Raw genomic sequence first — 16,042 nt, 5'->3', positions numbered from 1 at the left:
TTTGTTGTCCTTTCACTGTTCATGTTTCTTTAACTTCTTTTTCTTAGATAAGTCCCTTTAACATTTCATATAATAGGGGCTTGGTGATGATGAACTCCTTGAATTTGATCTTATCTGAGAAGCACCTTATCTGTCCTTCCATTCTAAATGAAAGTTTTGCTGGATAGAGCAATCTTGGTTGAAAGGACAACAAACTCACAGTTATTAACAACCACACCTAAAACGAAAGCAAACTAAAAGGACAGCTAGATCAGGAGTGGAAACATAGAAATGAAGATCTCAAGGAGGGTTAGCAACAGGGGAGTGGGAGGAGGAGAAGGGGGGAGAAGGTACAGAAAATAAGTAGCATAGACAGTAGATAGAAAATAGATGGGGGGCAAGAATAGCATGGGAAATATAGAATCTAAAGGACTTGAGACACATGGTCATAAACTAAAGGGGGGGTAATGGTGGGGATGGGGGGTAGGGTGGAGGGGAATGAAGGGGGGAATAGAACAACTGTAACAGCATAATCAATAAAAAAATTTTTTTAAAAAGTGCCCTGGGCACCTGGGAAGCAGAAAAGGCTCTGAGTGAAGGGCAGGTGCTCTGGAGCCAGACAGACTCCAAGGGTTTGTTCTCATGCAAGCTTTTCCCAGCTGTGTGATTTGAGCAAGTTAACCTCTCCGTACCTGAGTTTCCCAGCGGTAACACAGGCATAATGATACTTACCTGCCTTGTTGGATTATTCTGATCATTAAGTAAGTTGATATAAGAGACAGTCTTAGCGCATATTAAGCATTACAGATGCGCTAGCTGCTATTATTATTCGTAATAGTAGTATTACTGCCTTAATGGGAAAACCACCAGTAAAGATTTATTCAGACATACTGTAATTTTTATGGGATGTTGATCACTCAAGGTAACATTTACTTCTAGCACTTTAAGGTTATTAAGTGTTATCACTTGATTTATCGGCGTGGGCAGGTGCTTTCACATGTCATGACATTCACAGGACTGCCACTGGGCGATGAGCACAATTAAATTACCTACAGCATCTGGCCCTTTAACCAGTCACTGACGGGACATTAAGATTTTATATTTGTTCTCTCTTAGTTTTCTGACATTCCAACAGCTCGTTAATCCTGGTAGCATTCATCTATTCTAGATGCGAATGTTTTATAGGAACATAAAAATGAATAGTGAATAATGCCTTCTATGAATTGTGTTTTTTACATTGTTATTTATTGAAAATATACATTAAAAAGTTTGAACTCTAGAATATACATCTTATTAAAATAATCAGGTTTTCCCCAAATTAACCTATAAATATAAACCAATTCAAATGAAAATAATAATGGGTAAAATATTTCCAAAATAATATAGTTTAATGAAAAGCCAAGAGAATTTTAATATATGTAGCATCAAATATTACAGGCACATTAACTAATACAATTCGTAATTTTAAAAAAATCAAAAGCAAAAAAAAAGAACACAGAAGACTAAGAAAGTTACCATGTGTCTACAGTAATTCAATATAAGATGAATACATCTTTTCAAATCAATGGGGACAAAAGAGGTGGAATTACTAAATAAATGACATTGACTTAATTATTTAACAGTTTAGTAGCAAAAGTTAAATCTCTATATCTTTAACCAGTAAAACACTAAATTGACCATGGAATAATATAACAATTCTATTTGAAATTTGAAACAAATAATGAAAAGTATTTATATTAGAAGAGTTATCTGATCTTGTGTGGAAAAGGTCTCCCAGGGTATACTGTGTGTCAAAAAGTGCAGAAGAAAAGATTTGTTGATATACATGCATGAAAGGTAAAGTTCTTCTGAAAGTCAGTGCTCCTATCAACAAAACAGAATACTTATGTCTACGTATTAACAAATGTGCCATCACACTGGACTTGGTCTCCAAAGAAGGTCTCCACTGGGTGGCTTCGATCCTCTGTGAGTCTTGTCCAGGACTGTGCTCCCCCTTATGACTGGAATCTACACTGTGATTGCTACCTGTGGGCACTATTGCACAAACTTTATTGTGGTACTTAGTGTTTGCCCATTTATATTTAAAATGTAATTATTGATATTCTATTTAAACACCATCTTGCTGAAGCTTGTAGACAAGACAATAAGGCTGACTGTTATTAAGTGGAACTATGAAACAATTTCTATGTAAATTTTAAATGTTAATAAGGACACCTTAAATATTATTATACGTAGCAAAAGGTAGTGTAAGTAAAAATATTGAGTTACTCTGTAAAGAAGTAATGTTGCCAAGGATGCAGTTGTCTAGAATGGCTTCTATGTAAGTTCTTTTACATTAAAAAAGTGAATACATGGACTGTGAAGATGAATTTCAGTGTGATCTTTAAATGATAAATTAATTGTCAAAGAAACATGCTTTTGAAAATAGAGAAGAAAAGACTTGTGGTATCTGGCAGGGAACTTAAAATTAATTGGTACCCATGAGATAGCATTATTAGTTGACTACGTCAGCAAATTAAACTACCACAACTAAATAAGTTATATTACATATTATTTAGAGGAAATGTGCATAAAGTATATTAGAATGAATGAATGCATAAAAACATAAAGAAGAAAAGAAAGAGTAAAAACTGCAACTACAAGAAAACCAAATCCAAATTTATTAACTATTTGACATGGGCATAGTAAGGAATGTATTGATTCATATAATTGGTAAGTCCAGGGATAGATTAGCTTGTCTCTGACTGCATCCAGCTGGTTAAGTAATTATTCAGGAGTGTCTCTCCGCCCTTCTCTTTCTGTTCCTTTCTTGCTGATTGGCTGAATTCTCAGGCAGACTTTTTCCACGTGGGAGCTAGACTTAAAAGCCTCAAGTTTATATCATGGTCCGTGTCTGTGATCTGAGGAGAAGACGGTGCCACTTTCAAAACATCAAGCAAAAATCACCAGAGTGTCTGTCATGTGTTTTTGCATTAAAAAATTGCTTTGGTCAGAGAGAATACTACTACCGTGAGATAAGAAACGGACCACTTCTGAAGAGAGACCCAGCCCCAACAGCTTCCATGGGCTGGCTGTGAGGAGTCTGATGTCAGTAAGATTGAAGGGCAGTGCCAGAAAAAAGATGTTTATTCCAACAGCGATCAAGGAATTGTAAATTGAAACTATGGTGGCATAGCGCTTACACATTCAGATTGGAAAAAACTACAAAGTCTGAAAACACTGAGTGTTTGGAAAGATGAGGGGGCTACAGGAACACTCATGCTCTCTGGTGGGAACAGTATGCAGGCGTAGGAGTGGTATACATGGGCGAGGGAGAGAAAGTTAAGGCACGAAAGTACAAATGATAAAAAGAAATGGAATTCATTTCAGTTAACAAACAAACTTGGACTGCAGAACTAGTTTGCACTGGCATAGACATGGGATGGAAGCCTCAGGTTGGGACAGGGTGGAGAAGGGAGCCTCAGAGTTCCTGCATCTCCCTTACCCGAAGAGTGGCTCTTCCTGCACTTTGAAAGCATAAGTCGGTGTGTGTGTGTGTGTGTGTGTGTGTGTGTGTGTGTGTGTGTGTGTGTGTGTGAGGGCACATCTGTGAGCTTTGGGGGGGATGAGGAAAAATGGACCTCTGGCAGGACCCTATGAGAACTGCAAATTCCAGACAGGCCCTGCAGCCTGGCCCTGCCCACCTCTCCCTCACTCTGCTCCCCTAGTACGATCCCCTAGTACGGACAGCATGTACGTCCCATGTGACCTCTCCATGGCTCACACAGTGCGACATGAAGCACAGCGCTTATATTTCATAAAAGCACCTATTTTTGTTGTTTCAAACTTTGTTTTGTCTGTTGGCCCATGATAATCCTAAACCCGAAATTTCAAGACATGGGATTTAGTTGAGTGTATTGAATTTTGTTTTTGTTTTTCTCATGGGAATTTCTAATCATTTAATAATACTCTTTGTCAAGACCTGGAAAGTACTGGCAGATACAAAATTGGAGTTATACACACAACAAAATACAACAGGATATGCTTAAGGAAAACACACTAGGGATAATCAGACATACTCATTGTGATCTTTGCCTTGTTTTCTGTACATCAGAACTAAATTATTCCAAAAGGCTTGTGGTAATATATTGTTTTTAGCTCCTTTGGAGATTTTTATTAAAGAAAACTTTCCAGTCTGTGTGTTTGACTGATTTAATGTATATAGAAAATGCAGGCAGTGGGTATACTATTAGAGCCACTTTCCTTGTCCTCAAAACATGCCTCCGGCTGCTGAGTGTGATCTATAGAAGTGTGGGCAGTTTGAAAAGGGCAATGGGGCAGCCTCTGAGAACGAGCAATTATTTAGTTATTATTGTGGTGTGCTTCCTTTTGAAGAACATATAGAACATTAATTAAATCAGCAATGAACCAGAGAAAAGATTGGGGTATGAATTAAACTCTTCGGTCCTTTCATGGAACTTATTATTTTGAGTACCTATTTCCTCTCTTTTCCTGCCAGCTCTCACTGGTTCTAACTCTAACTGCTCACTTGATTTTGAAGTTGTTGACATAAATTTCCTCAGAGATATACCTAAGACAACATTCAGTTTCGATATTTTAGTTAGCGAGTTGGTGTTTAGGATAACTGATGAAGTCTAGAATTCACCCAGAATCACCAGGTATATGGCTGTCAGGCAATGCGGGAGGCCCCCCCAGGCTGAGATACAATTAAACTGAACGTTACCTTCCTTCTGTACCAGGAGATCCTGAGTAGACCCAGCCTAGAGATCATGTGATGCCAGGAAAATACGATGCAGAATAGCAACACAACCTTGTTAGGATATAATTAATTTAGTTTCATATAGCCTAATATCCTAACTTTAAATGGGAATATTAACAACAATGCAATATATGCTCGATTACTTACATTTACTCCTCCATTTGCAGGAGAAGAAAGCTATGTACAGAAGCACAATATGTTCAAACTTATTTTTTTATTTAAAATGTTTATTTACTATCAATGCACTGCTAATTTCTTGCAGTATTTCCTTCTGTAATTAAACTAATATGTTGAATAAAGTGTAGGCTGCAGTAATAATTTTATATATGCTTTAATTAGATAATTCTTCATGCATTTATTGCTGACCTCGATATATCTCTTCTACTTTAAGTGCATTTTCTTATTTGCTTCGCTTATTTAAATTTAATAAATTAAGACTTCAGCTCACCTTTCCATACCCCGACAATAATAGTTTAAGCCACATGATGTAGCCTTTTTATGTTAATAAATTATCTGCTATATGGTGACATAAGTATTGTGCCAAGAAAAGCTTTGCTAGTGTGTGTATACATTGTTTGTGCATGCATGTACTTATAGGGGTCTAATTTACCCCAAATCATTAAAGTCAGTGGTATACTGTGCAGATCAATTCACCCAATAACAAAGTGTATTTGCAGGAAGCAGCATAATATATATGTTAAGGTTTTATGTGTACAATAGCTACAATATCTTCCAGGCAATTCCAATTTAATTTATGCCTGAGTTCTCCAAGGCCTCAAAACTCAGAATTCACATTTATCAACACATCAGCCTCAAATAGTTTTTTGAACATCATCCAGTTGTATTACTATGCTAAAAGATTAAAAAATAATGTAGCAGAATTAGACCATAATCAGAAGAAAACACTCAGCTGAATGCAGGCTGCTGAAATAACTTTTGCAAGACCACGTGCAGTAACTGTTACCAAGGACAACGGGTCTTTCATGGTTTTTCCAATAATTGTCATCAAACTCCAGGAGGGAAGTTCTTTGCTTTAAAAAAAGCTGATTTTAAAATGTAATTCATGCTGTTTTAAACATGACAGCCCATGAAATTAACCAGTTTTATCTTACTTAACATTGCCTTAGCAACTTTTCCAATTGTCTGCGTTGACCTGAAAACATGTATGTACTTCAGAATACAAGAAAAACACACGCCTTCTTTTTAGAGAATTATCCCACATGTTACCAGGGTTTGGCATTAACTTCTTCCTCCTGCTGAGTGCTTGTCAGAAGTTCTGATGGCGGCAGGCTGGACGTTACTGGAGCCCAGAGCCGGTGGGCGAGGACGGGCAGGAGGGCTCAGGTGGGAGTGAGGACTAAGGAGGGGAAAGAAAGCTTAAATCTAGAATTAAATGACCTGACATTTTTCTACCAAGTGCTCACTAGAAACTAGACATAATTTTAAATTTGGAGGATATTTTGGAATACAAAGATCCCATGTTTTCCATTCTAGACAGTTGTGTATTTAACAAACAATGACAGTACAATTTCTTAGTTCACGCTCCTATCACAAAATGCCAGAGACTGGGTGACTTAAGCATCATAAATGTGTTTCTCACAGTTCCGGAGGCTGGAAGTCCAATATCAAGGTGCCAACAGGCCCGGTGGCTGGCAATTGGCCCCTTAGTGGCTCACAGACAGCCGGCTTGTCCTTGTGTCCTCACTTGGCGGTTTGCAGAGAGAGAGAGAGAGAGGGAGGGAGCTTATGTTTGCCCTTCTATAAGAGCACTAGTCCCGTTCACAAGGCCTCCACCCTGATGACCTAATTACCTTCTAATGGCCCAACCCCCTATTGTCATCACAATGGAGGTTAAAATCTAATGTATGAATTTTTAGCAGACACAAACATTGAGTTTGTAGCATATGCAAAAATAAATGAAAAGAGCTATGCAGACAGCGTGATGTGCCTAGGTCTGACTGGGCTGGATTGTACCTTACGAGTTCTTCTGATGTAGGTAGATAGCAAAGGAAGGATGATACAAATGTGAATGTGAAAGGCAGATACAGACCCGTCTGTGAGAAGAAATGAATGTTATGGAAATAACAACTCAACTCCTAACCTGTTTGATCTTTTTACCAAAGCCCTCCACATTCTCAAATTAATTGTGTTTTCCAAATATGAGGCAGGCTTTGTAATTTGTGAATGTATCAATATACCAAACTATCCAATAACTTGGAAATAAATTTTAGTTCTATGCTGTAGTTATATTAATATTATATTTTAATAAATCAAGAAAATTATTGATTACAAGACACATTGGGAAGCACTAAAATATTGATATATATGTATATATTTGTACAAATATATACATATATATGTGTATATTTGCAAGATTGTAAAATGGATTCACATTCAGTGATAGTAAATGGTGAACAAATGTCTATGTTAGACTCTATATTTAATTACTCTAAATTAAAGCATCTAAAGGTTCATATCTGAATAAGGCTTTATAAGTACCTCATGATGTGGCAGGTATGGGCATTATTATCTGCTCGTAGAGAGAAAACCTGAGAGTCATTCAGTCCACAAGTATTTATTAGGATGCAACAGGTGCCAAGTTGAATGCCCCATCTTCCAGCTGCAACCGAGAACAAAGGAGACACTGTATCTCCTTGTGTATACACAGAGTTTTGAACTGGCTAAACCCACAAACATTTTTAGTGTCAGACATCAAGATACCCAACCATCCTAGCCCAGCAATATGTTACCAAATTAGCCTACTGAAAAGTATAACAATTAAAAATATTAATTCAGGGGTAAAATGTACTGCAGAGATAAATGAAATAACCTAAGTATTTCTCTTATCTTTTTAAAAATATGTAATAATGGTTTCCAACATACCAGTTTCATTCTTAAACCTTTTCTCTGACCATAGGAGCTGATGCTGTGGAAGCTCAGTGTAAAAGATTTGAAGTGAGAGCGAGTGAAGACGGCAGGGTGCTGTTTTCTGCAGACGAAGATGAGATTACCATCGGTGCTGGGAAGCTGAAAGTTACAGGTACTGAGGATCGAGGTCTTGGAACGCTATTTACCTCTTGGAAGAATTGCAACTGGAGAAAAAAGCTACTTTATAAAATATGTGCCCCCCCCCACATCTAAAATTGAGTCTTGCATTCTATCATGATGTCACAACATTTGATTATCCAACCATCTTCAAAGAGAAGGTCCCGGTTGTAGATGCTGAAATGCATGTGAACATTAGCCTTTCTGTATTAGCATAGGTGTGAGTCTCGGGGAGAGGTGGGGCAGGAAAGTAGGTAAGAATGGTGGAATATAAAGTGTAGGCCAGACACTAAGTAAAGCTATCTAAAGGTGACCAACAAATAAAATTTAGAGATACTATTTAAAAGATAGGCAAAAGAAAACTAAAATGTAAATATCGACTCTAAAATGAAGTAGGGGGAAAGATTATAAGTATACTAAATTTTTGTTCTTTAGGACTTATACTTATCTTCAAAATATATAAATCAAGAAAAAGTGCTAATCAACTAGTATTTAGAAGTCATTAAAGTCATTACTCTAATATCAGGTTCAATCAACAACTGAAATAAAAAAGCAAGAACAAAAACAGAACAAAGTTAAAGGCATGATTGGGAGTGAGGAAGAATTTTATAAAGACAATTGCAAGCACAATTTCTATTGAATTATTTGATTCACAACAGTAATACATGTTTTAATGAAATTTTTTTTTGAATTTTTTTCTTTTTTATTTTTTTAAAATTTTATTTAGTTATTTTTCAAGTACAGTTTTTTGTCTATTTTTCCCATCCCAGCCTCCCCCGCCCCTTGCTCCCCACCTCCCTCCCTTTTCCACCCCCCTTAGTTCTCGTCCCTGTGTCCTTCCTATTTGTTCCTCCAAATCCCTCCCCCTTTTTCCCCTTAACTTCCCTTCCTTCTCCCCTCTGGTCACTATCCCCTTGTTCTCTATTTCAGTGTCTTTGTTTTTTTTTTTTTTTCTGCTTGCTTGTTTGTTTTGTTGTTTAGCTTCCTGTTAAAGGTGAGATCATATGGTATTTGTCTTTCAGCACCTGGCCTATTTCAAACAGCCAAAAAGGCCTACACTATTTTAAAAAGAGAAAAGATGAAGTATGCTTGACTTAGTACCCCCCACAGCTGAGTTTGGAAACAGCCCTTGGAAGATGCCTCATATCTAGTTCGGTCCAACTGACTCCTCCAGGTCACGCGAGAAGAGTTAGCAAGGTGGTTGGCCTCCGCTCTCCATGAATCCTACCTCCACTTCAAAACAGACTTTAAGTCAATTCTCTTTGCCTACAATTTTCTTTCCTTCATCTTGTTGATAACGATACATTTAGTGTTCAATTATATCAGTGCGTGTGTGCACATCTGCATACCTATGCGCTCATGTGTATGTATAGAATGGTTTCCACACATAATGAAGGAAGACATTGTAAAAGTTAGCTCTTTATTCTTATTAATAAAGATAAAATTAATATTGCCCATGTTCCAGACGTGAGTGCCTGAGTGGGTTTCAGAACCGATGCGCTATTAAATAGCCATGACATTGAATAAGGGTTGTTGGGTGGGGACCCCCATCAGGCATCCCTGGGCTGGGTCACAGACCACCACCACCACCCCCACTGACCGCCCTGTCTTCCTACCTTATGTAGGAGTGTCCTGCTGCACAGCTGGAGCCTGTGACATCAGGTTGGTGTTTGGGGGTAGTCACCATGGCTACTGATGTGCCTCATTTCTTTTATTTTTCTTAAAACTCCTTGGAAAGGTCAGGAAAGAAGGCATCATGAGAGGCAAAAATTTACCAGATTGACCTTTCTAAATCCTGAGATTGGGGGAACAAAAAAAGCATGAGGATTATAGTTGTCATAGAACACAGACAAATCAGAAAGGATATTGACTTCAGAGCCCTCTGTGCTAACTTTTGAGTTGCTGGTTGGTGGAAAGGTGGGGGATGTGGGTGGAAATGCACTCAGGAGGACTGGGCAGGTATGATTCCAATATTTAAGCATCTTTGAACCTTGGTAATATCTAACAGTTATCAGCTTTTGCTACCAGCGTAATCCTGAGATAGCATTTATCACACCCTAGGACAAGGGTGTCAAACTCATTTTCACTGGGGGCCACATCAGCCTCGCGGTTGCCTTCAAAGGGCCGAAATAATTTCAGGACTGTATAAATGTAACTAATCTTTAACTGTTAAGGAGTTGAAATTACATTCGGCCTGTTGAAGGCAACCGCGAGGCTGATGTGGCCCCCGTGAAAATGAGTTTGACGCCCTGATCTAGTATATGATGCAATTATGCCCCAATTGTTTTATCAATATTCAGATATTCTCATGGGGTACTTTGTATCCATAAGTAAAGGAAAGTTTTAGAGCTCTTGACAGCATTTAGCTGTCACCATGGAATTATAGCTTTCTCTGGTCTTCATAGTACCTTGACTTAACAGCAATTGTGATGAAGTGCTGTCTTCACAAAGTTAGACACATTAAGTAGTTTTGTTTTTGTTTTTTGTTTTTAATTTGAGTTGGGTGGGTACTGAACTTTTTCTTGGCATCCTGGCTGCTAATTTGGGCTATTAAGTCAGAGGAGACTGTACACCCTAGAAAATCTGTTTTTCTACTTTTCAATTAACTGTCTTAAGGCAGTCATCTCTGCTAACTTGTTCATTTTTCCCTCTCTCTCCCCCCTTTGTATATGTGAATGTGTGTGTGATATATGCATGGCAAATATGTATACATGTATGTCAAAATGGATGAATACATTGAATCTCACTCTGGCTCTCTTTTTCCCTTTCTCTCTCTATTCAAAAAATACATATAACTTTGAGATAATTCTTCATGCATTCTTGATTGATCTATACTTTCCAATGAACTCAGAAAAATCAATGTTTTGCAATAAATATATGTATCCTACAATTCCAGAAGATCCAAAAGAATAAAATAATATGATTTTGAGGCCATAATTGCTGAATTCAAGCATATTTTTGTAAGGGGTTGAAGCATAGCACTTAGGACAGAAGAATGAGAGTGACCGTGACAGGTAACCCTGGCTTCAACCTGTGTCCCTATACAAGTGGTATCACATTGTTAACAAATGCATGCCAAGTCAGAGAACATTGTCACAGATTGGGACCCCGCCCCCCAGGATCCCATCACATTCCTGTTCCTCATAGATGCAAGCACGCACCCATACACACGCACCCTCAAAACCCTGCTAGGCCCTTCCTCCGTTACCAGAATGTTGCCTATTAACTTCCTAGTAGCTCTGTTCCTTCCCGCGAGACTTCTAAAATAAAGAAAAACAAAACTATCAAAGGCAAATATAATTTAGAATTTTCCATGCTCAGAGGAGAAAATCGGGCATAACATACCATGCAGCTTAGAAGAACGGGGCTTGATCAGTAACCTGCTTGCACTTTAAAGTGGCGCTTGCAGCGGCTGACACCCACGCTGCTGAGAAGCATTGATCCCAGGGCGCTTCATGTATTCATAATTAGCTAGCTGTGCTGACAAGACTTCAAAGTGGCCTGGGACAAGAGATCTGTGTGAGATTTAGTCTCGAATTTCAAATTCATGACACCCATTTTTTTTCTATCTAAGGAATATTCATAGGAATTAAAACAGATTCTTTCTAGCTTTGGCCTCTACGAACAATGGTCTTTAGCTCTCCTTTTTCAGGATGACAGAGTGGAGACATGTATGTGATGTGTGTCTGCACTCCTGGGGCAAAATCACTTCTGACTGAAATTATTATTGACTGGGCGTCACTCAGGATACTTAACATGTACCCTTTCTAGAACGTAGTGGGACTTTACCAGATACGATTGAATACCCCTAGTGTGCGGAAGGATAGAAGCAGGACAGCAGGTGGTTACCAGCACCCCGTCTCCCACCACCGTGATGAGCAGTGGCGTGCTTGAACTCTGTAACTCTTTACTGTTGATATTACATGACTTGCTCATTTGTTTACTTAAATCTTCATTGAATATACTTATTTGACCCTACCATGCCCCTCTCTGTACTGTAGGAGATATGGGAGGTTTAGCACATATACTTGCAAACTTTATTTGAATTTTGTATCTTCTAATACTGGCCAATGATACGACTTAAAGATATCTTTTGAGACTGAGTAAACAAAGATAGAAACCTGTACACTCAGAAAACTTGAATTTAGTGCCTTCGATCAGATCAGTCAACTGAAATTTGCACTTTCATTTGTACCTTAAGTAATATATTCACTTAGAAAATAAAGTGCACATGTAAGTCATTTGACCTGATATAGTGACAGACTTTAGCCCTCCCTGTAGAACAGCTTAACTTTAAATTAAAAGCTGTTAGTTAGACTTAAACCTCTCCTTTTCTACCTTTGACAAAAAAGGGGGAAAGAGCTAAGTGTATGAGGAGAAAGAATATATCTGGTTTTTGAGGCATTAGAAATTAAAACGGGCAATCAGAAAGAATAATGAATCCCAGCATGCATCCACCCGTGCCCTTGCGTGTGCTTGAAAACCAGATGCATCACTCCCGTGTCACTGTTCTCACTGAGTGAGCGGAAAGAGAGACAAGTTCTAATGCTTGTTTGACAACAAAAGAAAGGATTTTCTGAAGAGCTGTCTTTTAAATTAAACACCATGTTTCTGGGTTTAAATCAATATTTTCTGGCTTTTTTTTTTATTAGTCTTCCACATCCTTGTTCTTGTCTGTTAAATTGGCACGCTGTGAACTGGTCAGCTTTGGCATCAAGTTTCTTGTTATGTAGCACCATTGTTCCTCCCACCTGTCCAAATGCCAAGAATGCCCGCAGTAGCGCTCGGCCAGCCAGCGAATGCAGCTCCTTGGCCCCAGTGCCACTTGGAGAAATGTGAATAGATCAGGTGCTGAGGAAAGGACTGTGCAATCATGAATTTCCTCTAGGATGGCATTTCAAGTTCATAGACCAGAGTAAATCACTCCGCTCTCTCAACTAGTTTTTTAGTCGCTTTTCAAACTTACCGAGGATAAAGATTTTGGAGATACTGAAGATTAGTACTACTCCATCTTCCCCACAGATCTCCAGGTAAAAACTGACCGCAGGTTTTGAAGTACATAAATTATGAACTAGAACTTATTGACCAGCCTCTTCCTGACTTATTTTTTTAAAGTTATCATTTAAGTGTTTCCCGTGATTATTAAGACAATACTTGAAAATACAATTTTGTAATAAACATGTGTCTTCGAAGAGAACAGCCCCTTTAAAAAAGAACATGGCATGTTGACATAACATCTCTGTGTAGTGGGTTTAAAATTTTCCCTACAGCTGTGGGCCTTCAATCCCTACTATATCTCAAAGGTATCATTTATCCTGCCGCTGTGTAAATGAATTGTCTGATTTCTTATACATCATGATGAAGTTCCAAAAATACATCATTTATAGAATATGGTGTACTGAGAGTACATGCAGTTTCTTTGCTTGTTGGCTGGTTATCAGGCAGGAGCTGGCATTTGTTCCTGGGGGTGGCCGTATTCTTTCTCCTGCTTTCCAATGTCCTGCCTCCAGGAACGTTGGGTGGAGTCTGTCTCATTATTCAAATCTCTCCAACATCCTCTCCTGTGGCCAACAGCTGGAAAGAGGTTATCTGCTTTTAGTAGTTTATGGTTACAATTGCCCTATTACATTATCCAGATACTTGGATAATCCAGGATAATCTCCCTATTTTAAGGTCAACTGATTAGTAACCCTAATTACGGGTGTGAAATCCCTCTTGTCATTAACATATTCTCAGTCTCCAGGGTTTAAGGAGGTTGGTGGTGGAGGCTGGGGGGTTCTTTTCTGCCTGCCAAAATTTAGAAATTATTGAGTTTGTTTTCCCCAAAGGAGCATTAGAGGAAATACCACAGAGGATTTTGGTGAAGGTAAAATATATATGTGAAAATCACTTAAGAACAATCCTAGCACAAATTTGACATTTAGTAAATACCATATCATAATATTAAATCCCATTAATATTCTCCTTATTTAGATATTTTTAAGATAAATAGTTATAAAGGGAAATAAAAGAATTACACAATAGATAAAGGAAGAAACAAAATAAAAGCTGAAAATATGTGACAGTGAATTACATATTCAATGTTACTGATGGAAAACTGTACACTTTACTAGATAGTTAAGAGATCTTGAGAAAAATGTCAAAAAGGATAGAAGATGGATAAGTAATACTAGTTGTTTTCTCAAAATACAGGAGTGCGAACAATATAAATTTTATTTTTCTTTCATGTTAAAGTTCAGACACAGGCAGATACAATGAGATATCCAGTGATATAGGTTCCTTAAACCTTCCAAATCTGAAACCCTTTAGATCGGGTTGTTGTCCCTCCCCATCAATTTGAGGCGGTCACGTACCATCATCTCTGCACTTCAGCCCTGAAGACATGAGGAAAGGAGGGAGCAGAAGAAAGGACTTTTCTTAGAATATCACAACCTGAAAATAGCACTCATCACGTTGACCAAAACTTAGTCGTGTGCTGATGTGTACCTGCAATGATAGCAGAGAAATGCTATTTCTAAATGGTGCTTAAAACTTCTATTAATAAAGGAAGACTAGATCAAATAAGAAAATGAGCCATTTCCTGCCACAGGAAGTGATTTAATAAGATAGAAACTGAGTGAGTGACTTCAAAGGGAAAAAAAGAAAAACAGTTTTAATATATTATCAATTAGACAACAATAGTCTTCAAAATGACCCTTAAATTTGCACTTTTCTTCAATCCACAGCAATCTCCCTTACCTTATTTTACCTATTACAGAAGATTCCTATGCTGTTAATTTTGACATACTTCTTTTCTGAAAATTATTGCTATCATGTCATTCAAAAAATCAAAACAATATCTTCACTCCCTGTTGTTACCTTCATCACACTGAAACCTCACTTCCAGTATCAGGATTCTTAAAGTTTCCTCTTGCACTTTTTTATTCTTTTCAAGGTACACACTCTAGTTAAATCAAGCCAACTCACTGCGTTTTCCATCCCTTTGTAATTCTGAACGCTTGATGTCGAGAATTGAGTTCTAGAGAATGAAAGTGGAAAATTGCTTTCAGGCAGTTCAGAACGTCTAGAGCTGAATGAAAGGAATCAAGTCAAAATCAATAGAGGAATTTTGACAGTGAAATACCAAGGAAATCACAAAAAAACATCGAGTCCAGAAGATTAATGACTAAGGTGAATTTGGAGATGGAGACAATATTTCACAGCTGGATAGATAAAAGTCGGTGTGAAACTAAGCTAAAAACAAATAATGTGTTGTATTGTGTTGAGGGTAGAATCCAGTCGAACATTTGCATCTCCATTTCTGGGTCAAAGAACTATAATTACAGATGCAGAGGATGATCTGAGAGGCTGATGGCAGATAAACAGAAAACTTTTCTTTTTCCTTCCTCCTTCCTTCCTTCCTCCTTCCCTCCCTCCCTCCCTCCCTTCCTCACTGCCTTTCTTATTTGCATCCTTCCTTTCTCCTTCCTTCCTTCCTTCCTTCCTTCCTTCCTTCCTTCCTTCCTTCCTTCCTTCCTTCTTCCCTTCCTTCCTTCCTTCCTTCCCTCCTTCCCTCCTTCCTTCCAAGAAATTTACCTGTATCTCCTCACTATAGTCCAGTCTCATTTATACTTTATCTGTGTCGATACATGCAGCTGTATATAATGCATTCAAATCCCAAATAAGATTTTCTATAACATGAAGTGGAGCTCCTGGAATCTGATTTATTTAGCAGCTAGACATTATTTCAAGCAGATTTATTTAGTAGGCCAAAAAAAGGTAGAGGTGATGAGGAATGAGTGCACTTAAATGCTATTTATCCGACTTTCTCAGCTATAGTATAGAGAGCTCTTGGAGTAACCTCTCTGTCTTCATGTAGCCAGGTAAATTGAAAGCTTAGGAGGTTCCAAGTAACATCAAGGTAAAGATTGAGATAAATGATTGGTGTTATAACCACTTTGGAAAACAGTAATATAATCTTGGTCTGCAATTTTAAAGGTCTATTGAAATTTAAGGAAGAACAAATTTAGTTTTAAATTCATTCATCAGGCTGACCTTTGTCTTCAAAATGGTCTTACTAGAGTATGTCAACATACATTTTTTTATTTCTAATTTTACTGGTGGAGTTTTTGTGAGTGTGCTCTGCATTAGCAGGTAGAGTCTGTGTTCACCTAAATGATAACAGGGCCATCTTTCATTTCACTATAAGGATGGGGAGGAAAGGTGAGAGATATGGAGGAGAAGAGAAAAGGACACCACAAATTCCAATGGCTTGCCCGC

At 38.0% G+C, this 16,042-nt stretch overlaps 1 protein-coding gene across 2 annotated transcripts in view; it reads left to right on the top strand.

The window, feature by feature from the left end:
• SGCZ (sarcoglycan zeta) overlaps positions 1 to 16,042 on the top strand; it is a 209,454-nt gene that overhangs the window by 167,556 nt on the left and 25,856 nt on the right. The window contains exon 4 of one of the 2 annotated variants that reach the window (XM_053660015.1): positions 7,656 to 7,778. The exons of the other annotated variant lie outside the window; for it this stretch is intronic. Within the exon in view, the coding sequence (XP_053515990.1) occupies positions 7,656 to 7,778 (123 nt within the window). The remainder of the gene's footprint in view (positions 1 to 7,655; positions 7,779 to 16,042) is intronic. 2 annotated transcript variants of the gene reach the window in all.

The sequence above is a fragment of the Artibeus jamaicensis genome, unplaced genomic scaffold, assembly GCF_021234435.1.
Source record: "Artibeus jamaicensis isolate MK-2021 breed Jamaican fruit bat unplaced genomic scaffold, CSHL_Jam_final scaffold_833, whole genome shotgun sequence".
In the NCBI taxonomy this organism is placed as follows: domain Eukaryota; kingdom Metazoa; phylum Chordata; class Mammalia; order Chiroptera; family Phyllostomidae; genus Artibeus; species Artibeus jamaicensis.
Note: the sequence above shows the minus strand (reverse complement) of the source record. Positions and strands in the feature narration are given on the sequence as shown.